Genomic DNA, 27,262 nt, shown 5'->3' with positions numbered 1-27,262 from the left:
CTTGACAGGGGATCAAACCTGTGAACTTTTTGGTGCACAGGATGATGCTCCAACCAACTGAGCCAGGGAAGATGACAATTTCTTAAAAAGTTAAACATGCACTTACTATAGAACCTATAATCACACTCCTGAGCACTTATTCTAGAAAAATTAAAACAGATTCACAGAAAAACTTGCACATGAATGTTCATAGCAGCGTTATTTGTAATCTCCCCAAACTGAAAACTACCCAATGCCCTTCCATGGGTGAGTGGTTAAACAAAATGAAATGTGTCCATCTGATGGAATAATACTCAGCAATACAAATGAACAAACTATATATATGTGTGTGTGTGTGTATATATATATATATATATATATGAGAAACAATTTGAATGGATCCTAAGGAACTTATACTGAGTGAAAAAGACAACTTCAAATGGTTACCCACTACACGATTCCATTTATATAACATTCTCAAAAGTCAAAAATCTAGAGGTGGAGAAAAGATGAGTGGTTGATAAGGAAACCAGGGAAATCAGGGAAGGGGATGACTATGAAGGGTTAGCAAGAGTTAGATCCTTTATGATAACAGAATAGTCCTGTATTTTGACTGTGGTGGTATTTATATAAACTTGTATTTGTGATAAAACATCATAGAACTATAAACTAAGAAATATAAATAAAATAATTATGTGCAAAAACTTTTGAAATCCAAGTAAGATACAGACCCTACCAGTCTATTGCCTGGCACTAATGTTGGTTTTCTCATTTTGGTAATGCGCTGTGGTCATGTTAAATGCCATCATGGGGAGAACTTGGGTGGGGGGTACAGTAGGCATCCTGTAATATTTTTGCAGCTTCTTGTTAGTTTATAATTATTTTAAAATGAAAATAAAAAGCCATTCCCAACTATAACGAAACACATTACTGAAGAACACAAAGAACCGAATAAACAGAGTACTTTGGCATCTTTTTTAGTAGAAAGTTTCAAAATCATGAACTGAAAATTCTTCTTAAATACTCAATCAATTCAATGCAATTCTATAAAACATTTTATAAAACTTTTTGTTTTCAAAAAAGTTGTCAAAGAATTTGGCAAGCTGCTTCTAAGATTCACACGGAAGGATTGAGGGCAAGACTTCCAATGCAGTGTAAGCACCACAAGAGCAGAGACGTTCATCTCTTTTGTTTAATTCCACATCCCAGAGTCTAGAACTGTGCCTGGTACCTACTAGGTGCTCAAAAACACTTGTGAACAAATGAATGACAACTTAGAAGAAGAAGGACAATAAGAGAAGGAGGAGAGTTTTACCATATCAGATATTAAGGCCTACAATAGTTTTAGCCCATAAGATAGGCTTGGTGATAAATACATAGACCAATAAAATAGAACATAGAATTTAGAAACAGATTCACATACATATGAAAACTTGTTATGTACTAGAGGAGGTGCTATCAATCAGTGAGGAAAGGATAGACTATTTAAATAACCATGCTTATGTACAAAGCAAGATGGTGGCCACCTACGAGCCAAGAGAGGTGACCTCAGGATGGAACCTACCTTCCTGGCACCCCTCTCTTGGATTCCCAACCTGCAGAATGGCTCCTACAGTCCCTGACGAGATGTTACTCCAGACATACTTCCCAGTGATTTTCTGCAAATGTATCACAAGGAATGTGTGGAGAGTACATGGATGTTGCGCCAGGCAGAAGCCAGGGAACAAGCCAGAGGATTTCACAGTAGTCCAGCCATCGTCACTGGACTTGCTGAGCCGTAGATCGTGAACTGCTGTAGAGAAGTCAGCCTCCACTGCTGGAATGCCTCAGTTCCGTTTCCAGCAAACTGCGGCAGATAAACTTCATCTCTGTATCTGCTGTCCCTAATCTTTCTGTAAAAAATACCCTCAGCTTGTCAACATCTTTATATAGCGGGAGGTATCTCCAACCCGCTATATAAAGCCACAGTATATAGCCACAGTAGCCTGTGGTAGCACACCCTTTTTATTTTCTTAGGTGCTTGAACATCAAAGGTCCAATTAAGGTATTAAAAAATTAGCATTTGGCAAACTTATTTCCAATGTTCTCATCTAGCAAAGTTGTGAAAGTATTAAAAATTTTAAAGCCATATATAAATAAATAAATATCCAACCATGCTTAAAGAATTGGTTATTTATATGAAAAAAATATATCCTTACTGGTATTTTTTAAAGTAGAAGAAGGGTGCATATTTATTTATTAACCTTACTTTTATTAACACTATTACAGATTTCCCCGTTTTCCCCCTTTGCTCTCCTCCACTCAGCCCCTCCCCCTCCCAGGCCATCACCACTGTCTGGGTTATGGGTCCTGCAAATGTATTCTTCAGCTAATCCCTTCACCTTCTTTCATCCTGTCCCCCCCCCCCCCCCCCGCCCCTCTGACAGCTGTCAGTCTGTTCCATGTATCCATTCCTCTGTTTCTGTTTTGTTCTTAGGATTCTGCATATAAGCGAGATCCTACGGTATTTGTCTTTCAGATCCTTATCAATATTAATTAGGATTTGCATTTTGCTACAAGCTTTATGAAGGTGACCTAACCAGAAGTTATATTTTCTCTTGCAAAAAGAATTATAGAAATAAACAAAAGGAAAAATTTAGGTCAAAAATAAACGAGAGTGTCCAGAGGTAGGCTGGTGCAGCGGCCCCGCCATGTCACTGATGCCCAGATTCTCCGTCTGTCCACGCCTCTGCGGTTCTCAGTGTGCAGCGCCTCCTCAAGCTTCTTACCCCATGATGGCACAGGGTGATTCACCTCTAGCACGTATTCATTTTTCAGAAAAGAAATGACACAGTGAGCATCAGAGCGAATCAGGTCTAACTCCAAAATCTACACTGCCTGACACACACTTGTATTTCTGATTCAAGAGCTCCTACTCACATCTCATTAGTCGTTCATTCAGCACCTAGTAAATGAATATTTCCTATGCCGACCATACTGTTTCTTAATCATTTATTTATGTGCTGGTCTCCTAGTTCTCTCACAAAACATCTCTCTAATGGAGCACCACCCCCAACCAGAGTTAGACTCCACCTATGTTCCACAGTGTCCAAAGCCCAAAGTAGGCATCAGGAGAGTTCAACTGTGGTGTAGGAAGGTCAGATCTAATTATATTGTTTACAGAAACATATTTCCTAATGGCTGGGAAATAAGGCCAGGCATCATTTTATTTGTGGAACTCAAATCAAATTACCAAGAGGCAAAGACCCAAGCAAGAGGAAGTCCAGCAGATAATTGACTAATCAGAATGATCTTCTCAGCTCTTGTTTAATTATAAGGTATACAAAGAAACAGCTGTGTTTTGCAATCAGTTCCCAATCTAAACACATAACTGACTTTTCCCCAAGAAACACCAATGCCTTTGGCTTAATTGAGTCTGGAAACTCTGTCTATATGGGAGAGAAACAGAGCATAAGGCCAGCAAATGTATCTAAAGGTAACGAGTAGAAGATAGTGTAGGAGACATACATGGAGGGCCATCAAGGAGAGACCTAAGCATACTTGGAAGAACAAGAGGTCTTCCTGGAGACGGTGTTCAAGTGGCTGGCCTGCTCAGGAAGCCCCACCCATGAGTTTCCTGGGTGGGTTCTTTGAATACTAATAGCTACCCTTTATAACCATTGCTTCATGCCAGAGTACTTAGTGAATTACCTCATTTTCATTCTTAGAACAACCTTGCAAGTTCATAATTGGTACCCCTATTCATAAATGAAACTAAAAGTCAGGAAGTTGCAGTCATATGCGGTGAATGCAAAAGCTAGGATTTGAATCCCCCTGGACTTGATTTGACTCAAAGCTTCTGCTCTGAATCCTTAACTATCTTCACAAAACCACTTTAAGGTAACTATTATTGCCTCCACTTCATAAAGTGGAGCTGACCGAGGCCCAGGGAGGACCCAGCTTGCCCACATGACACAGATAGTAAGTGTCGGAGTCAAATCAGGCCTGACTCCCAAATCTACTCTACCCCCCAGGCAGAGGAAGACCGAAGGCCAGGGGTCAGGGCCATGCCAGAAAACCCCTACATGACAGGCCCTACCCTTGCCTAGGACACTGCCCCTTTGTTTTTCATCCACCCCAACCTCACCACTTAGGTCTCTTTCAAGAATCTCTGTTTTTACTGCCTCTCTTCCAGTGTTACCCCTGGGCTGAACGAACTGGGACTAGGTGGCTCTTGGGAGGCTGGGAGACACCCCTCCCCCTCAAAAAGGCATAGCCAAGGTACCAGCAGCCTGGTAGTCCCCCTCCCGACACGTATGAGCAAGGCTTGCGCACAAGACTGTAACTGCTTGGATCAGGGGCCAGTCCAACTGGGTTCAAATCCAGTCACCTTGGCCAATAACGCTAACTCCTTTTTACAAAAGTCTCTATCCTGGGACAGACATTTCACTAGTGGTTTCCTCCATGATTTTTACGATTTTTACAGTTACCTCCCCCTACCCCCTTAATGGACCCTATTTTACAAAAGAGAGCCAAAGGACCCCGGAAGGGAAACGACCAGCATGAATAACTGCAAGTAGCAGGAGCCTAGGACTTGAACCCATCTCGGCCCCGGACTCTGCCGTTGCCTAGGAGCGGAGGAGGGAGGAGGTGCTAGAGTGGAGGGAGGAGGGAAAAGAGAGAGAGGGCGAGCTCCCAGAAGCGCACACTGACGACAGCAGGTGATTTTTTTTTTTTTCCTGCAGCGCGCTTTCTCTCAGTCTTTCCTGGATTTTTTCCCCTGCTCAGTGGCGGAAAAGGGTGGGGCCGCTTCCCTGCAGCAGAGACGGCGGCGGCAGCAGCTGCAGCAGCATCATTGGGAGCAGCGGCAGAGGCAGCAATGCTTGGCCTTCGCTGGAGGTGATCTCCTCCGAGCCCTGCTAGGTAGCCGGCTGCGACCGGACGCCGGTGGGAAGGAGAATAGAGGTTCATCCGTGGACCCCGCTGCCACACTGTCCTGCCCTTCCTCTGCGCCATGGCTTAAGACCGCGGCCACTTCGCCTCGCGTCCCTGGCTTCGCTGGGGTCTGAGCACCGCCGCAGCCTCAGGGAAGGGCGCGGCCCAGACGCCTTCGCTCCGGGACTCCGGGACGCCTGGTCTCTGACCTCCCGAGCCTGCAGCAGACTGCGTTCCCAACACCTTTGCAGTCGGTAATCGAGGGACTTTATCTCCGTGACAGTTTTGCTGCCCTGACCTTCCTGGGGTGCTTTCTGAGGGAGGAGGGCGAGGTACTCAGGCCACCAAGGAAAACACGGTGGGAATCAGATTGGCTGGCTGGTCAAGCGCCAAGCGACTGAGGAAGATTACAGACTTGCTTTAGAAACACAAAAAGAAGGGAAGGCCAGCTTTGCAACTAACATCATGGCGTGGCCGTGCATCACGCGGGCTTGCTGCATCGCCCGCTTCTGGAACCAGCTGGACAAGGCGGACATCGCCGTTCCCCTGGTTTTCACCAAGTACTCGGAGGCCACCGAGCACCCAGGCGCCCCGCCGCAGCCGCCGCCGCCGCAGCAGCAGCAGCAACAGCAGGCGCAGCCGGCGCACGCACCCCCCTCGGCGCGGGCGGTCGCCATAGAGACTCAGCCGGCCCAGGGCGAGTTGGATGCAGTTGCCCGGGCAACAGGGCCGGCTCCCGGGCCTAGTGGCGAACGCGAGGCGGCTGCCGCCTCTGGCCGGAGCACACTGGGCTCCGGCCCGGGCTCAGGCTCCGGCTCCGCCTCTGGCGCGGGCCCTGTGGACTCGGTGATGCGTCAGGACTACCGCGCCTGGAAGGTGCAGCGGCCCGAGCCAAGCTGCCGACCGCGCAGCGAGTACCAGCCTTCCGACGCGCCCTTCGAGCGCGAGACCCAGTACCAGAAGGACTTTCGCGCCTGGCCGCTGCCGCGACGTGGGGACCACCCGTGGATCCCCAAACCGGTGCAGATCCCCACGTCCTCCCAGGCTTCAGCGCCTATTCTCGGTGCGCCCAGGCGCCGGCCTCAGAGCCAGGAGCGCTGGCCAGTGCAGGCCGCCGCTGAGGCTCCGGAGCAGGCAGTGGGTCCTGGTGGAGCCGGTGCGTTCTCGGCAGGAAAGGCATCGGGTGCGGACGAGCGCGAGACACGCAAGAAGGCCGGGCCCGCCTGGATTGTGCGTCGCCCTGAGGGGCTGGGGCACGAGCAGACGCTGCTGCCCGCAGCCCAGGCCCAGGTCGCGGGCCCCGAGGGTGGCAAGGGGCGTGCGGCAGCTGATGCCCTCAATAGGCAAATCCGCGAGGAGGTGGCGAGTGCAGTGAGCAGCTCCTACAGGTGAGGCGCCGGACACAGCTCCTGCAACGGGGCTGGTCACCCTTTCCTTCTGAAGACTGCCCAGGATTCAATCCGCACATCCTAGGCCTCACATCAGCCTCCCCTCCCCTCCCAGGCCACACCCTCTCCCCAGCCCCATCCCAGGCACCCTGCCACGGCTGATTTCCTTCTGTTCTTTCCTAAGTCCCTTTTCCCGGGCCTGCCCTGGTCTTTCACTCTACCACCTCAGCCACCTTTCTTCCCATCCCGCCCTACTACAAATCCCTACGCACCCAACAAAGACCCTTTGCAATTTTTTCACAGGCTGTGATTTCATTCCGCCCCACTCAACTTCAACTTACCAGCGGCATTAGTCTAAATGCCGCCTTTGCTGGCTCGGTTGCCACACACCAGCCTTGGTGCCTTCCCTCAGGGCCCCATCCTTCCAGAAGAGAAGTTCTTTCCCAGCGATCAATAGCCTCACCCCCATCCCCGCCCCAGCCCCGTTCACTTGGCCTTTCATTCTTCCCTCAACTCTCTCAGTCCCTGGGAGATTCCTGAGCACCACACCCTTTTCTAGATTCCAGAAAAGAGGATCCGTATAGATCCCCCTCCTAGCTGAGGCTCTGAACTCAGACTCCTTGGGTTTCTTACTGTCTGATACGTGGGGCAAGTTTTTTTTCTGGGCCTCAGGTTCTTACCTGATGTGACTGATAATAGATTGTTCTCTTGAAAGTGCTCGCTCATTTATTAATTTAATATGAACATTCAACATATTTTTGAAAACCTGCTCTATGCCAGGCACTATACTAGACATTTCGAGGATTAAATCAAATGGATCTGGGGAGAATTCTGCCTGCACATTGTAGATGACTAGTGTGTTTTGGTTCCATTCCAACGGTCTACACAATGCCTCATTATTCTGATTTTCACTTCCGGCCTTCTTATGTGTCTTTTCTCCTGTCCCTCCATGTTCTACAGATGTGTCTCCCATTCTCTTACCACCAAGAACCCCCTTGTTAGTGCATTTAAGTTCCCTGTAAATGAATGTCTTTAAGCAAGTGCACAACGTCTCTCTGTCTCCATTCTTCTGGAATTCTCCCTCTGCTGTAGTCTCATCCCTCCCGGCCTGCTTTCTCATCCTTATATCCAATCTGTATTTTCTGAATGCATAGCTTTCAGTCCTGCCCTTATGTTTCAACCCAGATCAACCAGCTAACAGATCACAGTTGACTCTGAACACATTACATGGGGCTTGGAGGTCTCTGGGGAAGCAGGCTGCATGATGGATAATTGGGTGAAAGGTGTCCAGAGTGTGGCTCATAGGGTCCTTCATTGATGCCACAACTAATTGCCTCCTGCAGCCTGGAGGGTGTGGCCAGGAGGACTGCAGGGTTAGTGTTTTTTGCCAAGATCCTAGGTGTAGCCCCCTAGCAGACTGATGTCCTTCTTCAGCGAATATAACAGCCACTTCTTTACATGCTGAGGGAAGAGTAGCATAGATAGTCATCCTCTTTTGCTAAGACAAAATCCCCTCCCCTCCCAGGTTTTAACTCTGGAAAGTATTTCCCAGTGAGAAGCAGTAGCTAATCTGTTGGGCACGACTCCATCTCCCTGAATTCCACATCCCACTTGGCATTTTTCTCTTGGTTTATCGTTACCATGACCACACTGGTCCCCCAGGAGTACACCACTTCCCTTTGAAGCTCTGGGTCATGCAAGAACATGATCCTCTTCCTTGATTCTTAGCCCTCAGGAGGTAAAATTTTCATAAATCTTTATGCTGCTACCAATGGAGCATCAAAAAGAAAAGAAAGGAAGCAAATAAGCAAGGGGCATAAAAAAACAAAGCCAAGATGTGGTTTTGTGATTCTGTTGTGGCTTTCTTATTTACAGGGCCTTACTTCATTCCCTGAGCACCCTAAGGTCACAGATCCTTGGCCTGGCCTCTATCTTCCTACTTCCTTTTTACGACCCTGTGGAAGGTGGAACCTTAACACCCACCAGGCAGTAACTGCCTCTCCTCACTCCCATAGAGTCAGTGCCAATCAAGGGAGATTCCAGATTCTCACACCTGCTTCAGTGATCCCACTCAGTTTATGATTCCCAGCGGGTGGGACTAGCTTTGTCCAAGGATGACTGGCCGTACAGTCAGGGAATGACCCACCCGTTGGATACAACTCACCCCGAATATTTGGCTCCTACATGTTTCCGTAGAGCCTCTTCCCCCAGACAACACCTGAACTCTGCTTCCTTCTGCAGGAAGCGTGTCATGCTTTATGGTTGGCACCACGCACACACTGTAAGTGATTGGATTTAGCAGCAGAAGGCTATACTCTCATAGCTGATCCAAAAAAAGGAACCTCTGAACAACTCAAAAATATTTTTTCTAATTTTTGGGTCTTCTATAAAATTTTATTAGGCACAGGATTTGGGGCAGAAGTTCCATTTTGCTGGATAATTAGAAGGGTTTTGAAATATTAAGAGAATGAATATTGATAAGAGACATTGATTTCTTTCATGGACAATATAAGTGCATGACAAATTTTATTTGAAATTTAAATCAAATTTTTTGTTTGATTTTTTTGTTTGTTTCAGAAGAAAAATAAACCAATAATAGAGAAATGCATTTCGGGTGAAAGTAGATATGAAAAATAAGATAATAAATTAATTAAATATAAAGAAAAATGCCTGGAAATTGTAGGCTTATCAGGAACATTGATTTTCCTTCCCTATTGTTCTCACGTTTTTTTTTTTTTCTTGCTATGACTCTGAATATCTGGTGAATTTATGCCCTGGGTCTGTTATCAGTGAGCCTTGCCTACCGTTAGCAGCCAAGTTGGGTTCCATTTCAATGATAATTTGATTTACAAATCCTTTTCTTGTGTCACCCTACATAAATCATGGTGGTTTACCCCATGGTGACTGGCTTATCTCACAGGCTTCACAAAGGACATCTGCCGCATGACAACAATGCAGGCGGTTTGCTTAAATAAAGGACACATAATCAATCCATCAGCTTAATTTATTGGTATATAATGTAAAATATTCATTCAGCATTCAGATTCATATACATACTAATTGGTTTTGTCTACAATATACATTCAGCAAATAATATCGAATGTCTTTTGATGCTATGGTTTTGAGAAACCTTCCCTATTTAACAGTTCATTTAATACACAGCTTACCCGCACTACCCTGGGATTTTTTGCATTCAAATGGTATCTAAGGCATCTTTAGAATTATTCACAATCATGAAGTTGATTAATTTTCAACACATTCGTATTACACGGATGATATAAAATTGAGAAGCATGTCTTTGTTATCGTTTTTAATGTTAAGAATGGATTTTACTGGTCGGCCATTTATGACTTTAGACCTGGCATTCTCAATTAGAAAATGAAGAGTCGCGAGGAGGGGATTTAAATTCCCCTCCCCAGTCAACCCATTGCCCTCGCCATCAGTTAATAGGGATAGATGGGGTAGCAGGTGCTCCCCATAGAAATGTTAATGAAACTTTTTCCTGGAAGAAATCAGCTGAGGCACCAGGAGGTAGAATTAATAAACCGGAGGCAAAATACTTGAAAAATGAGAGCCGTCACAAGGAAATTAGAAAGAAAAGAACCCTTTAATGTCTGCCCCGCAGTCTCCGTGAAGGTTAGAGAAAGGCCGTCTGACCTGGCTTGTGCCTTGCGGGCTGCCCTACGCCTGCAGCGCCTGCGCGTTTCCTCGTTTCTCCCTTTCTTCCTAGGTAAGTCACGGCGATACTTCGGCGCCACTCGTCGATGCTGCCTTCCAGGTTCTGCCATTCAGAATCGGATTTTCCTTTATTCCCTTTTAATGTTTCATACACTTCTAAAAATACTTTGATCTGCTCCTGCCTCCCCCACCAGATTGTGCACAGTTGAAGAGAAAAGCTGTAGTTCGTTCACTTCTAAACCTCTTACACATAATACTGTGCCTAGGTGCGATGTAGGTTGGTTGAATCCAGTGGAATTGTTAGCGTTTGGTGAAAATTTTATTCGCTTACATACCGATTCATTTCATTCAGTTTCATTTAGTTGAATTTATTTCAGAAAATGATCACCAGGCTCCTGCTATATATCTATCAGACGTATTCCGGGGATACCAAATGGATAAGTCATAACCCTTATGTAAGAAAACTGTCTCCCTTAATCAAAATAAAGCCCATTTCCTACTAGGCTAGCACTAGCAGTAAATGTTCAAGTGTGGAAGAGCAGCAAACCTTACAGACCTGACTTTCACTTCACTCTCATCCAGGACAGGGGTCCTCAACCTTGGCTACGCATCGGAGTCACTGCAGAACTTTTAAAATGCTGTCCCACAGGTACCCTGCCCAGAAATTCTGATTGGCTTGGTCTGAGGTGTGGCCTGGGCATCTGAATTTTTAAAAACTCTCCCAGATGATTCTCATGCGTAGTTCGTTTATGGCCTTCTTCCCCAAGGCAGAGGCCCTCAAACTTTGGCACATGAAAAGAGTCATCTGGAGAGCTTTCTAGAATTCATATTCCTGGGCCTCATCCTCAGACATGCTAATTCAGTATGTTTAAAATGGAGCCTAAGAATCTGCATTTTCAAAAGCACTCTAGGTGATTTTGATGCAAGTGAACCTCAGGCTTTTATCTGGGAAAACTCTGCGTGGAAAGACTTGATGTCTTTAAGGTTTTGCGTTTTCCCACGTTGAAATCTGGTGTTGCTCACCATTTACTTAAGACTTTTATGTCCTTCACTTACATTTTGTAATTTTCTCCAAAAAAAGTCACACGTAATAGTTTTTAAGTTTTATTTTACTATAGTTAAGTCTCAGTTATCTAACTGGAGTTTTACTTTGCATATGGAATGAGGTAGAGAAGCTAATTTCCTTTGACCCATAGGGAAAGTCCTTTATCCTAACACCCTCTTAAAAAGTGCAACTTCCCCACACTAACATCTCCTCTTTCACATGAGGTTCACATTTGCTTGCATATGGATATTTCCGAGATCTCTTCTGTTCATCTGAGCTAATGCCAAACTATCATCTGTTTTTGTCTAAGCTCTTTTAAATTATTCTTCCTACTGTAAAGAGTGGGGGTTTTTTTACATTTTCTAATTTGTTATCATTCATATGCACTAATTTTTATATGTTAATTTTGTATTCAGCAATCTTACCACACTACCCAAATTAGTTTTGCTGTAGACTCTTAGATTATCTGTGAAGATAATGTATGTTTTTAGCAAATACTAATTTGTCTTCCTTTCCAGTATTTATGTAGCTTTGCATTGTGTGTGTGTTGCTGCATCGGTGAGGTATTGGTGTAGATTTGACTGTAGATGCTAACGTGCATCTTTTTCTTGGGATACAGGGAGGCTTCTAAAGTCTTATCACTAAGTATGCGGTTTTCTTTTTATTTTTATGAGATAGCTTCATTTCAGATGAAGAACCTTCCCTTTATCCTCATTTCCTAGGGATTTCTAAAAATGTGGATGGGTATTGCATTGTATTGAATGCTTTTTCTGCATCACTAAAATAACCAGATGGTTTTTCTTTTGAAATCCATTGATAAATTTTTTCTGCTGTTGAATCATCTTTGCATTGCTAAGATAAACCTTGCTTAGAGAAAAATTTGTTTTATGATGCTGAATTTGGTTTGCTATTTTTTGTTTGAAATGTTTGCATACAGGGAAGGGGGTTGGGAGACTGGGTGAGAAAGGTGAAGGGAGGGAGGAGTACAGATTGGTGGGTACGGAGTAGTCATGGGGATGCACAGGGAATGTAGCCATTAATAGTGTGATAAATATGTGTGGTGCCAGGCGGGGAGCGGAAATATGAGGGGGAAGACTTGGTAAAGTATGTGATTGTCTAATCACTATGCTGCACCCCTGAAACTAATATAAAATAATAGTGAATGTAAAATAGGTAATTGATAAAAATTAAAGAAATGTTTGCATACATATTCATAAGTAAAATTAGTTTACAGTTTGTTTCTATTTTTAGGTTGGTCTTGTGCAATATTGGAATCAAAGTTATATTTATAAAATTAGATAAGAAAGTTTCTCCCTTTTCAGCTGTTTGGGACAATTCACATGTGAGCCGGTCCTTAAATATCGGATCAGATTCTTCTGTGAAGATTTCTGTCCCTGGTGTCTTTTTCATGGAGAGATTATTTTTTTACCAATGATTTTCTGCCTTCATTCACTTATCCAGCTTTTGCATTTCTTGTCAAACTAATTTTAGCTATTGATATTTTCTGGAAATTTTTATATTTTTTTCTAATTTTTAAATTTATTGACATAACATTGATCATAGCATTTTCTTGTGGATTTCAAAATAATCTCTATTTGTATCTAGTCCCTTTTCATATCTAATATTAATTTGTGCCTTCTCTCTCTCTCTTTTCATGATTAGTCTTATTGAGGTTGTTTAGTGTTTCAGTTTTTTCAAAGCATCAAACTTTGGTTTTGTTGATGATCTCTTTTCCCAGTAAAATTTGCTCTTATTATTTACTATTTCTTTTCTTTTTCTGCTCTGAGAGGCAGGCATAGGCTAGGTTAGGAACAGTCTTATATTCCTGGTTAGGGAGTTTGGATTTTCTCCTAAAGAAATGAGTCACTGAAAGACTCTAAGCAGCTCCCACTGGCTGGTGTGACCTGGGGGAGTTAGAGAAAAGGAGGCCTGTAAGGCAGCTATTGAAACAATGCACAGAGAATGACAGACCAGAACCGTGGCTAGGGATTGGAGACTTATAATGACTATAGAGGAGGAAAAAACATCAGGCGTGGAAGTTGAGCTTATTTTTTAGTGTCTGGAATCAGAGTTCTCTGAAGAAGTGTTCGTGGGCATTGAGTAAATGGGTCTGAAGCATGAGGGAGAGATCTGGGCTGTGAGCATAGATTTGAAACACCCTGTGGACGTTGTTAAAGCCGTGAGAGGAGGTGGATCACTCCCAGAGAAGGGGAATTAGCCACCAGAGAGTGGAGCTGTGAGTGGTGCAAGTATGTGGGGGTACGGACGGCAGAAGGAATGCCGTGAAAAAGACAAAGGAGTGAGCAGAGGACGAGGAAGAAAACCAGCAGCGAGACACCGTGGAAGTCACATTGGATACTTCAGTGATGCCTTATGCCCATTTGGAAATGTTTACTGAGGAATTACTGTGTGCGGAGCATCTGCTAGATCACTGGTTGACCTTGTGCAGTTAACTCTTGGAGGTATAACACTGCCTGAGACTAACCCACAAGGAAGAGAGGAGATGAGATAAACACAATCAACTCTTGGTTGCTCTCCTAGGAAACGCCGCCATCTAATGCATATATGAACTTTAAAAAAGTCAAGCCAGATTAGTTCTAAATCAACAATCACTAAAAATTAATCAGTGTTTCAGACACAAAGCTAAAATGATTTAACAAATGTTCACTAGGCTTAAGGAGTGATCTCCCTCATCCACATAGCTTTGGCTTTACAAATTATGCCAGGCGTATAAATGTGACAGGTAAGCGTATAATTCTTTACTAAAAGAAGAAAATTGCCAGATAGGCCTGGATGAGCAGCTAAACATCCTCTTCATATTCACTGAAGATCTGGTTTTCACTGTTAGAAATAATAATAGTAGCTAATTGAGTGCCTACTATGTGCCTGGCAGGCCATTAGAAAACCTAGATGCATTTTCTCGTGCACTCTCTACAGTAGCCCTGCAAAAATTACACCAACATCAATACTTCCCTGCACGGCACTTCCTCTGTGTTACATTAACATGTATTGTCAACTCAGTTTCATTCCAGTAAACATTGATTAGTGTCTACCATATAGCAGGCTAATTCCTAGGATAACAAAGTAGTCCTTGCTCTTAAAACATTTATGTTTATTAGGCAGAGGCAAGAGAAAAGTTACAGGTACTCTAATAAAAAGTTTGTGCAGGGTGTGGTGGGCGCGGAGGAAAGCAAGGGGTGAGTCTACTTGGTCTGAGGGATATCAGGCAGAGGGGTCAGTGGGGAAGGGACTAGCAGGCTGAATCTTCAAAGATGAGTAGACATTGAGTGGGGGAAGTGACAATCTGAGCAAACTGTAAGTGGTTCTATGCAGGGAGAACTGAGAGGTCTCACTGAATGAGGATAGAATGGATGGAGACAGACGGGGTAAGGAGGCTGGGGCCAGCTCCTTCACCCTGTGAGCAAAGGGAAGAAGCGGGATTAGGTTTCGGATTTTAGAAAAGGTGACTGTGACCGCAGTGGGAAGGTCGGGTTGGAGGGGGTTAGATGGGGAGCATGGAGTCCAGGAAGGACAAAGTGAGAAGATGGAGACCTCCAGCAAGGAAAGACTGTCAACAAGCGCTGATGCGACAGAACAAAATAATGTAGAGGCTAATTGCAAGTGGGCAGAAAGGGAGGCGTCTAGGTGCTTCCCAGATTCCATGCTTTGGATATCTGGGGAAACAATTGCTCACTGAGCTAGATAGCACAGTTTGGAGAAGTTGAATTTGAGGTGTCTCTGGGAGGTCTGCAATCACAGACATGTTCAGTGGAGAGTGAAAGAGAAACCCACCTTGATGGTGAGAGCGTAAATTGGTGCAATCACTTTTTGTAAAGTTTTTTTGTAAAACTTTAGCCTTATCTACTGAAGTTAAACATATGTTTACTCTATGACCCAGCAACTGCACACTTGAGTATATACTTAATGGAAATAGGTGCAGAAGACTTGTACAAGAATGTATAGAGTAGCTTTATTAATAATAGCTAAAAAGTAAAAACAGACCAAATGTCCACCAACTATAGCATAGATAAATTGTGGTGTATCCATACAGTGGAACAGCTTATGGCAAGGAATGGTAAACAGTGATGTTGCCTTTGCCTACCCACAGCCTAGTTCCTAGAACCTGTGAATATATTATATTACAAAGCAAAAGGGACTTTGCATATATGATTAAGTTAAGGATCTTGAGGTGGGTGAATATCCTGGATTATCCAGATGAGTCCACTGTAATCACAGATGTAGTTATGAGTGAAAGGATTAATGCCACAGTGATGGAGTGTGATAAAGGCTTGGGGACACAAGCCACGGAGTATCAGCAGCCCCTAAGAAGCTGGGGAAGACAAGGAAATGAATTCTCGCCTGGGGCCTTCAGAAGGAACACCTTGATTTTAGCCAGTGGGGCCGGCCCATTTCCCACTTCTTACCTACAGAACTGTCATACATTTAAGATAATACATTTATGTTGTGTTGAGTCATTTAGTTTGGGGCAATTTGTTACAGGAACTGTAGGAAACCAATATACAGGGTCTCTCAGTCCTGGCACCCTTGGCATTTTGGACCATTGTTGTGAGGAGCGGTCCTGTGCATTGTGAGCTGTTTGGCAGCATCCCTGGCCTCTGTCCACTCCATGCCGCCAGCATTCCCCACCGCACTCACCCTAAGATCTGACAGTCAAAAATATTTCCAGCCCTGGCCTGTATGACTCAGTTGGTTGGAGCATCATCTGGTAACGGAAAGGCCATGGGTTTGACACCTAGTCAGGGCACATACCTAAGCTCGTGGGTTCAATTCCCAGTCTAGGTGCATACAGGAGGCAACTGGTTGATGTTCCTCTCTCACAATGATGTTTTACCCTCTCCCTTCCTCTTTCCCTCCCCCTCTCTCTAAAAGCAATGAGAAAATGTCCTCAGGTGAGGTTAAAAATTTTTTAAAAATATTTCCAAATATTGCAAAAAGCCACCCACACTCGAGGGTGTAGCAAAAGTGCCTCTGGTTGAGAACCACTGTTCTACAGCAATAAAAAGGAAACCACAGCAACATCGGTGATATGGATAGATCTCCATGATGATAAGTGAAAGACACCACATACAAGCTCACTTACATTTATATGAATTTGAAAAACAGGCAAAAATAATTCGTGGCGATGGAAGTGAAAATAGTGGTGATCCCCAGGGGTGGGTGGGCAGTTGGTGGAGGAACACGAGGGGACCTTCTGAGATGCTGGGAATGTTCTGTGTCTTCATCCGGGGGGTGGTTATGTGGGGCTACACACATGGACATTTAAGATTTATAGACTTTATTCTATACAAGTTTTCCCTCAATCAAAAAAAAAACACATCACAAGCTAAGTGAATGGAGACATAGGATGCTCAGGAGAAAGGGCAGATCAGTAAAAAGGTCTGGACACTAGCTGTCACTGAGGGTCAGACCTGCAGGCATGGGGGGGGGTGGAGAATAAAGAGGGTGAGGAGGAGAGAAGAAGAAGGCCAGAGCCCAGGAAGTGCCAACATACCAGGGATGGACAGAAGAAGAATTGGTCAGGGACGGACCTTTGGTGTCCGTGTGTCTTCCCCCTCTGAGAGCGAGAGTATAGGCCTCGCCATTGTCCCAGCCTCCCACCTCTCCCGCCTCTGGTCTTGGGGGTACCTGCAGGAACCACGCACATGCCAAGAGAATGCCTCTCTATTCCCCCTATGCTAGCATAGTTCATTGCCATTTTGTATTTGTTTTCCAGCTGAATGAAGAGGGTTTCACTGGACCAAGCATGGTGTAACCTTTTATGGTGGGAAAATTGAGCCCAGGCTCCAAGCCGCAAAACCCACCATAAGTGCCTCTCTGAAGCATTGCCTTCTCCGCCGCGCTGTGCCCTGTGCTCACTGTCTGTTTCATGCAGTGATTTGAAAACGTTGGCCCATGTTGCGGCATATCCTAGAGTGCATTTTTACAATCTTCTCAGCCCCTAAGAATTGTTTTCTATTAAACTATAGTGAGAGGCATAAGGCAGACAATGGCAGAATGCAAAAGAACACAATGTTAGAACAGAGACGTAATTGAGTTTCAACCTCATTTGCCGAGTGCTTACCCTGTGCCAATTGCTTTAACACATTTTTTAAACTTTAGACTTCATAATGACCTTTTAAGGTAAACCTCTCTCTTTAAAGATGAGTCCAGGAGGTCTGGGGACAGAGGTCTGCGGACACAGGTCATGCAACCAGTCAGTGGCTGAGCTGGCTCAGGAACCTGGTTGTCCTCATTCCAGCCTACAGCTGTGTCTTAGCTATGTGCTCACGTGGACCCCTGCATTGCCCCCCAGTTTGCCGTGTCATTCCTGGGAGGGCTGCTGTGCACCCCCACCCCACCCTTCACGCTGTCTTTGTGGTTCCAGCTGTCCCAAGCCCAGGCCGTTCTCCCTCACCAGCCTGTCTCTGCAGTGGAGAGGGGTAGGTGGTCACACTACCCCTGACCATGAACTCTCTCTTCGTGGATCCCCTTCATCTCCAGGGCAAGGCCCAGACACATTGGCCTCAACGCTTTCTAGGATCTGACCTCTCTGGTGCTTCCAGCGTTTTTTGTCCACTGCTTCTCACAACACACCTGATGCTCTTTCCTGGAGGTTCTCAGTCCTGGTTTTACATTAAAATCACGGGGGCCTGAGCAGGGGATCTAGCCAAATGACAGCCTGAGCTGGGCCTTGACAAGCCCCACATTAAAGTACAGCTGGATTTGGCTCACCGTTTTCCCTCCTCCCCTCCTCCCATCTTCTTTCTAAAGCCTTGCTATCCTTCAGGGCTTTTAGTCCATTGTGAAAGAGGCTTATACTATAAAAGCAGGGAATTAGGTTGGATTTATTTGATTATAATATCATAATAATAATGCAGTGGGCTTAATATTATTTTTATTCCAAATTCAATGCAGCATTTTAACAGCATGCGACGGCTGGAGGTATGAGCTCTGAGAATCCAAGGTGCAGAGCCCGGGACCCCTGTGCACAGGGCTTGCTGTCTCATGAGGGAGGTAACATGGATGCCAGCCAGTGTCTAAGTACCAGGAAGGGCCTGGTGAGGGTTAAAATCAGGGGCCAGGGCTCTCCAGGGCCACAGCAAAGGTTGGTTAATTATTGGCAGATTCATGGAAAAGATGGCTGTATGAGTCCTGGGAGGTGTCCCGCGAAGGATTTGGTGGCCATTAAAATCTCCCTTGTAACTTAAAATCTGAGTGACCTTGAGATCATTACACGTTAGTGACTTCACAGCACCGTGATGAAGATGGAGAAAGGTGATACGTTTACCCAGCACATACCTATCACAGTACATGCTGGCTACTTTTATCATCACCAGAGTAGGTTACCAATAAAGTTCTTTTATTTATTCACTTAGTAAACCTCTATCACATCTGTATCAGGCACTATGCTGGGACCTGGGGACACAGAAATGAATGTAGCACGTGTCCTAAAAGAGATGCTGGTCTAGTGAGAGAAACATGCTTTAAAAATTGTAGTTGTGGTAGTAAGTACAGTAGCAGGAAGATGCATAGGGTATTGAGAGAATGTAGGTACAGGTAGGGTTCTAACTTAGTCTAAATCAGGTACAATTCCTGAAGGAGGTGGACCTGTGCAGTGTGTCAAAAGCATGGAGTTATTTCCACGAGGAAGGCAAAAATGATGAATTCTATGTTCCTTCCTCGAGGTGTTTAACAAGAATATAAAAACAAAGAAAGCCATTTAAGAACACAATACCTACTAGTAATTCCAGCTTCTCTCAGATGTCTAGCTTTGTTTGGGGCTTTGCATCCAGATCCTGCTCACTTCTTATTACCCATATCTTCGGGCAAGTTGTTTACCCTGTCTCCTTGGATTTTTGTTTCCTCATTGGTAAAATAGAACCAATAATACCTACCTTGCAAGGTTAAGTCTTGCAAAGACTTAACATTTGGTTAAGTCTTTGACTCTCTTACCTTTCTTATTTGCCATTGCAACCTGAGCACTAAGCTTAGTGCATGGTATTTAGGAGGTGCTTCGTAGATCTTAATTGAACAAATGAATGAATGATGTATGTACAGTACTTAGTATAGTGCCTAGTCCATAGTTAACACTCAATAAAGAGCAACTATCCTCTTTGTCATTATCCCCAGTGGGTCTGAGTTACCACTTGGCTAATATAAAGAGGTAATTTTGCATTTCTGTGTGCAGATGTTCTGAATTTCTTCAAAGAGAGCCATGAAGTGTGCAGATAGGAGATTTTCTGAGTATTTTTTAGTCTGGCTTGGAGGATCAGGGAAGACATCAGAAAGGAGGGTGGCTTCTGAGCTAGGCCTTGGGAGATCAGTCCAATTTCAGTAGGCAGAGCAATCAGGAGCGCAGGGAAGTGGCACATTCCAGGTGGAAGGGGCAGCTGGAGCATGGAGGGCTGGACCTGCTTTGGGCGACCACGGATACTCAGATATGACGAGTGTTCCAAGTTCGAGGAACAACATGGCAGGAGACGAGTGTGGAAAGGTCTAGATCAACAATAAACAAAACTGTAAAGGGATTGATAGCAAATATTTTAGGCTTTTCCCTTAAATATTATATAAAACAAGAGAACAAATTTCCCATTTTATTGATGAAATTAAAAATAAAATAATAATTGAATGCAAATCCTTTGTAATACAGGTTTACTCATGAGAAGAGTAGATGTCTTAGGGGAATAATATTCGCTGAAATGGGATTCAAAATTAGCATTCCATTTCATCATATTGATTGCAAATATTTACTTATAACACCCTTTTTTAACTCATGGCTGAACAAAACCAGGTCGAGGGCCAGATTTGACTCATGGACTGTAGTTTGCCAACCTCTGCTCTGTGTTACTGAGAGCAGAATGCTGTGCTGCCCCATTTCAGACTCCATATTTAAGCAGCAAATAACCTCTTGAACGAAGTGCCCAAGAATATGTGGCTTGACTGTGCCTTATCAAGCACATCATTTATTCTCCCCAAGTCACATAGTCATACTCTTGTTTTCTCACAACTGAAAGCAACTGGGCACTAATGTATGCATGAGAGTTTGTCTTCATATATAGTGGATAACCAACCTGTCTCTCACAGCAACCAAACATACAAGCTACACGAGTTGTCATTGTGAAATAATATCAGTCTCTGGCTGCCATGACCATTTTGAGTGGGGTTTCCCCAGCAATTGGAACGAGACTTTTAAAAAATCAACAAGGAATAGGTTGTATTACAAGGTGCATGGGGCCATAATTCACTTGCCTTGGGTTCAGCACCTAAGGAAACACAAAAGAGAGCTCTACCATGATAGGGTTGTTATGAGTCCACAAAGAAGCCCTGACCCAGCATCTTTTAAGTCTGCCAAAGGCTGGCTGTGAATTGGAGAGAGGTTTGGTGTTTTTAGCTGCTAAGAATCTAATGTAACAGCGCCATTCTCTGGGGAGCCCTTTAGCATATCATAATAGTCCTAATCCAAACCACATTTGTGAGAAGGCAATGCTTTATAAGTGCTTTTTTTTTTTTAAATCCTCACTCAAGGATATGCTTTTTGATTTGAGAGAGACAGCAAAGGAGAGAAAGAAAGAAGGAAGGAAGGTAGGATGGAAGGAAAAAGACAGCAAGAAAGCAAGCAAGCAAGCAAGAAAGATTTGGTTGCCTCCTGTTCACACCCTGACCAGAGATCTCACCCAAAATTTAGGTGCATCCTGACCAGGATTGAACTGGCAACCTAGGTATAGGCCCTGACAGGGAATCAAACCAGCAACTTTGGTGCATGGGACAATGCAAAACCAGTTGAGCCACCTGGCCAGGGCTAAGTGCTCCTTTAGTCTCTATCTGAATGGAGTGAATTTGGTGCAGACTATTAATTTGTGAATGAACAAATTCTATTAAATTCAATTCAATTAAGTTTATATTTGTTGAGTATTTTGTATGAGTAAGACACTGAGCTAGGCTCTGGGGATATGACTATGAGGTCCACAGTTTAGGACATCCCGATTTACTCTGTATCCGTTCCTACTTCAATAGTAGGGAGAAATGTGATGATGAAGACAGTGGTGATGATGATGATGATGATGGAGGAAAAAGAGGAGGTGGGAGGAGATGGTGCATCAGCAGAAGCAAGAACGCTTTTAACCAAGAAAGGCTTTTAGGGCTGGGGATGAGAGAAAAGGGAAGATTTCTGAAGAAAAGGTGAGGAACACCAGGGAAATTAGTAGTCACAGCTACTGATTTGGTAGCCATGGCTCAGTAGTGGGTTAACCAAACATCTCATGTCAGATAAACCTCAGTTCAAATCCCAGCCTTTCCATTTATACAACACTGATGAAGTTATTTCAAGTCTCTGAACCTCAATTTTCTCCTCAAGAAAATGGAGCAATATTATATATGTCATAGGTTGCATGGATGTGAAAAGTTTTGTAAGCACAGAGGTCTTTGCAGTTGTAATTACAAATATTAACACTTGTAAGTGAGCATGGAATCTAAATGAATACCAGTTTAGACTCTGAGAGAGCACCACTCAGAAGACACTGTGAGCTAAGTTCTTGGATTGCAGCTGTGAGCAAGGCGGACACAGTCCACCGTGGAGTGAGCAGTGTAATGACCGATACGGTGTAACATGCATTCCGATGGCTAATTGTTAAATACAGCTCTGATGAATTTTACTCAGGGAAGGTACAAGGTGCTGGCAGAGCATTGAACGGGAACTGGCAGGCCTAACCTGGACCAGGAGTTGGAGCTGTCCTCTGAAGAAGTGGCATTTGAGCAAAGCCCTGGAGTATGAAGATGATGAGCCTTGATGTCTGACAAGCCTCTCCTTCGGGCTTCATTTTCCTCACCTGCCACTAGGGCTCCGGCCCAGTCGCCTCTCACTCAACCGCAGCACTCCAAGATGCCTTTAAGACCCTGGTGCGTGATACCAAAGCGCCCCTGTCATGGGTGTTGCCGTAGATAGCACAGGGTAGTTAGAGGAGGGTCCGTGGGCATTGACGAAGGAGCTCACGGCCAAGGATTCTGTTTCGTCCATCTGATGCTGCCCTCGCTCCCATCTAAATATCCGGTGGTATTTTGTCCAAGAAACCTTCAAAGCATTTTCTGGGGTTTTTTTTTTTTTTAGAACTTTAAAAACCATACTGCAAAGAACAGTATAACACCCATATTCTCACTAGCCAGAATCTTAAAAATTAACGTTTGATTACATTTACATCTAGCCTTTTTTGTGCTAAAACATTTTTTTCATAGTAAAGTTCTTTTTGCCCACCTGGCCCGGACCCGTGCTGCTCCTCGCTCTGCCCTGCAGGAGCGCACCGCCGCCGCCCAGTCAGTGCGCACGCCTCTTTGTCACAGACAGAGTGAGGCATCGCTGCCCGTGTGCATGTTCCCTTACATGACATACAATGTATGTGTCATTCTGTGACTTTATTTTTGTCACTAACATTATATATCCTGAAGAATACAAGCACACATAAACACCCACTCATGTACAGTTCCTTCTTTTAATAGCTGTATAGTCAGTCTGCACAGGAATATATCACACATTTATCTTCTCTATTTATATTTAGGTTTTCCTAAGTTTTAACTACCATAAGTAATGCTGCAGTAAACATCCTTATACATGTTTTACACAGAAATGAATTTGAGTTAAAAGTAAGATTGTTGGATTTCCACCAAGATGGAGGCGTAGGTGGAAACACTTTGCTTCCCCGCACAACCAAATCTAAAAATAACAAAGTTTTAACAACAATAAACGCAATCAAACCACAGAAAATCAAACAATACGGAGTCCAAAAACAACGAACCACTCAGCTAAACCGGTGAGAGGGGCGAAGCCAGCAGCGGAGCAGGTCGGGCAAAAAAGATCCCCTGACCCCGGCGGCACACAGGCAGCTGAGGGCGAGGATCCCAGGTGCAGGGTAGCTATAGGCAGATCCAGGGAAGGTGCGGTGCGGCTGACTGTCTTCAGTCGTGCATTTGCGTGCAGATAAACCAGTGAAGAGACAAGCATTGAGACACACCGAGCAGGCCCCAGCGCAGGGCAGCGGGCTCACACATTTGCACTCAGATAAATAGGTGGGGACTAGCAGTGAGGCGGACTAGGTGAGCGGAGAGGACCGCCATTGCTTCCTCTCTGACCCCGCCCCCACATAAAGCATCACAACCCAGCGACCTGGGTGGCCCCACCCTGGTGAACAGCTAAGGCGCCTCTCCTCAAACATAACAGGTGCAAACAGATCAAAACATGGCTCAAGAAGAACTCAGAGCCCCAGAGCTGATAAATCTAAGCGACAAAGAAATAGCTGAACTTTCAGATGCACAGTTCAAAACACTGGTGATCAGGATGCTCACAGAATTGAAGAACACACCAACAGTAGACACAACCAAAGAGCCACACGGAAAATCGACAATACGGAGTCCAAAGGACAACTAGATACTCAGCTGGACCGGTACGAGGAGCGAGGCCAGCAGCAGAGCAGGTTAGCAAGAAAAAATTCCCGGGGCGGTGCGCGGTGCGTGCAGGCAACCGAGGGCGCGATCCCGAGCGAGCTGGCTGCCGGAATGCACAAAGAAGGGGCGCGGTGGGTCGGTCGGTGGCGCGCATTTACGTGCGGAGAAACCAGTGAGAAGGGAAGCCGGCGCGGGCAGCAGGCTTGCACAATTCCCATCGGATAAACAAGTCCCAGGCGTGTGGAGTGACTGGATGCGCTGGGCGAGCAGAGAGGACCGCCATTGCTCCCTCTCTGACCACGTCCCCACACACAGCATCACAAACCAGCGACCTGGGTCTCCCTGTCCTGGTAAACAACTAAGGCATCGCTCTGCTCACTTAACAGCACGAATAGACCAAAAATGGCTCTAGGACAACTCAGAGCCCCAGAACCGATAGACCTAAGTGATGAAGAAATAGCCAGTCTTTCAGATGCACAGTTCAAAACACTGGTTATCAGGATCCTTACAGAACTGGTTGATTTTAGTCACAAATTAGAGAAACATATGGAAGCTAAACTAATTGAAATGAATGGTGATACAAAGAATACCAATAGTAATAGAAAGAAAATTGGGACTCAAATCAAGGGAGTGGACCAGAAGGGAAGGAAAAAATGATCAAACAGAAAGGAATGAAGAAATAAGAATTCAGAAAAAATGAGGGAGAAGCTTAGGAACCTCCAGGACATCTTTAAACGTTCCAACATTCGAATTATAGGGGTACCAGAAGGGGGAAAGGCACAGCCACCAGTGGAAAACTTATTTGAACAAATAATAAAGGAGAATTTCCCCAATCTGGCAAAGGAAATAGATTTCCAAGAAATCCAGGAAGCTCAGAGAGTCCCAAAGAAGTTGGACTCAAGAAGGAACACACCAAGGCACATCATAATTACATCAGCCAAGATTAAAATGAAGGAGAGAATTCTAGAGGCAGCAAGAGCTAAGGGGACAGTCACCTACAAAGGAGTTCCCATCAGACTGTCAGCTGATTTCTCAAAAGAGACCTTACAGGCAAGAAGGGGCTGGAAAGAGGTATTCCAAGTCATGAAAACCAAAGATCTACAACCAAGATTGCTCTACGCAGCAAAACTTTCATTTAGAATGGAAGGGCAGATAAAGTGCTTCTCAGATAAGACCAAATTCAAGGAGTTCATCATCACCAAGCCCTTATTATATGAAATGTTAAAGGGACTTACCTAAGAAAAAGAAGATAAAAAAGATGAACAGTGAAAGGACAGCAAACTCACAGTTATTAACAACCACACCTAAAACAAAAGCAAACTAAGAGGATAGCTAGATCAGGAGCAGAACCATAGAAATGAAGATCTCATGGAGGGTTAGCAACAGGGGAGTGGGAGGAGGGGAAGGGGGAGAAGGTACAGAAAATAAGTAGCATAGACAGTAGATAGAAAATAGATGGGGGGAGGGTAAGAATAGTAGGGGAAATACAGAATCTAAAGAATTTGAGACACGTGTTCATGAACTAAAGGGAGAAATGGTGGGGGAGGGGTATGCAGGGTGGAGGGGAATGGAGGGTGGAATAGAGCAAATGTAATGGCATAATCAATAAAAAAGTTAAAAAAAAAAGATGCTCACAGAACTAGTTGATTTTAGCCACAAATTAGAGAAACATATGAAGGCTAAACTAATTGAAATGAAGGGAAATGCACAGAAAACCAATAGTGATGGAAAAGAAACTGGGACTCAAATCAAGGGAGCAGACCAGAAGGAAGGAAAAAATGACCAAACAGAAAAGAATGAAGAAACAAGAATTCAAAAAGAAATGAGGAGAGGCTTAGGAACCTCCAGGACATCTTTAAATGCTCCAACATCCAAATTATAGAAGTACCAGAAGGGGAAGAGGAACAGTCACGAGTGGAAGCCTTATTTGAACAAATAATAAAGGAGAACTTCCTCATTCTGGCAAAGGAAATAGACTTTCAGGAAATCCAGGAAGTTCAGAGAGTCCCAAAGAACTTGGACCCAAGAAGGAACACACCAAGGCACATCATCATTACATTAGCCGAGATTAGAATGAAGGAGAGAATCCTAGAAGCAGCAAGAGATAAGGGGACAGTCACCTACAAAGGAGTTCCCATCAGACTGTCAGCTGATTTCTCAAAAGAGACCTTACAGGCAAGAAGGGGCTGGAAAGAGGTATTCCAAGTCATGAAATCCAAAGACCTACATCCAAGATTGCTCTATCCAGCAAAGCTTTCATTTAGAATGGAAGGGCAGATAAAGTGCTTCTCAGATAATATCAAGTTCAAGCAGTTCATCATCACCATGCCCTTATTATATGAAATGTTAGAGGAACTTATCTAAGAAAAAGAAGATAAAAAAGATGAACAGTGAAAGGACAGCAAACTCACAATTATTAAGAACCACACCTAAAACAAAAGCAAACTAAGTGGACAGCTAGATCAGGAACAGAACCACAGAAATGAAGATTACATGGAAGGTTAGCAACAGGGGAGTGGGAGGAGGAGAAGGGGGAGAAGGTACAGAAAATAAGTAGCATAGACAGTAGATAGAAAATAGATAGGGGGGAGGGTAAGAATAGTATGGGATATATAGAATCTAAAGAACTTGAGACGTGTTCATGAACTAAAGGGGGGAAATGGTGGGGGAGGGGGTGTGCAGGGTGGAGGGAAATGAAGGGGGGAAATAGAATAAATATAATGGCATAATCAATAAAATAAAAAACATATTAAATTAAATTAAAAAATAAAAGTAAGATTATTGAGTCTTGGGTTATTCAATTTCACTGGACATTAGAAAATTGTTCCTTTTACTGATTGGACTCATTTATCCTTTACCTAATAGTGTATAAAAGTGTACCTTTTGCCCTGGCTGGTGTAGCTCAGTGGATTTAGCAGTCTCCGAAACAAAGGGTCACTGTTCAATTCCCAGTCAGGGCATATGCCTGGGTTGTGGCCCGGTCCCTAGTGCAGGCCATGTGAGAGGCAACCACACATTGATGTTTCTGTCCCTGTCTTTCCCCCTCCCTTCCCTTCTCTCTAAAAATAAAAAAAAAAAGAAAAAAATTTTAAAGTGTACCTTTTACCTATAATGTCAGTTAAAATTTTGCCAGTTTCATAGTATGGAAATGGTATATTTTTAAATTAATATTTCCCTGATTTTTAGTGAAATGCAAGAGCTTTTTATGTGTTTATTTACAATTTGCATTCCTCTTATGTGGGTTGTATGTTCAGACTCTATGCCCATTGTCTTATTAAGTTGTAATCTTTCTTTATTGATCTATATTAATTCTGATTATTAATCTTTTTTTCCTATGGCTTGTCTTTTACCTTTGTATATAGTGCCTTTTGCTACACAGAATTTTTTATATTTTAATGTATTCAGTTTGTTTAATCCTTGCCATTATGGCTTATTTTTTTATTCCTAATTTAAGAAATACTTTACTATCAGAGGTGGTAGACAGTTTTGAAAAATATTTTCTTCTGATGGTTATGAGGTTTATCTTTCACATTTGGGTTTGTAATGCATCTGGGATTTATTTTTGTGCATAGTGTAAGACAGGGGTGCGTTTTCAGGTTCTATTAAGAAAGCCAGTGGTCCCAAATCCATTTGTTTGACAGATGGCTTCCTCTCCAACCACCCCACCCCTGCTGACTTAGAAAGTTTTGTCTATCTTATAACAAGTTCCCTCTTCTGTGTGGATCTGTCTCTGTATTTTGTTGCAGCTGTCTACTAACAAATATCATGTTTACCTGACTATCATAGCTTTGTAATATGTTTTGATTTTTAACAGGGCAGGTCTCCC

At 44.0% G+C, this 27,262-nt stretch overlaps 1 protein-coding gene across 1 annotated transcript in view; it reads left to right on the top strand.

Moving 5' to 3' along the window:
• Positions 1-4,756: 4,756 nt before the first annotated feature.
• MAP6 (microtubule associated protein 6) overlaps positions 4,757-27,262 on the top strand; it is a 76,701-nt gene continuing 54,195 nt past the window's right edge. The window contains exon 1 of the mRNA XM_037131558.2: positions 4,757-6,281. Coding sequence (XP_036987453.2) covers positions 5,359-6,281 — 923 coding nt within the window. The 5' untranslated portion in view covers positions 4,757-5,358. The remainder of the gene's footprint in view (positions 6,282-27,262) is intronic.

The sequence above is a fragment of the Artibeus jamaicensis genome, unplaced genomic scaffold (assembly GCF_021234435.1).
Source record: "Artibeus jamaicensis isolate MK-2021 breed Jamaican fruit bat unplaced genomic scaffold, CSHL_Jam_final contig_64, whole genome shotgun sequence".
NCBI lineage: Eukaryota > Metazoa > Chordata > Mammalia > Chiroptera > Phyllostomidae > Artibeus > Artibeus jamaicensis.
Note: the sequence above shows the minus strand (reverse complement) of the source record. Positions and strands in the feature narration are given on the sequence as shown.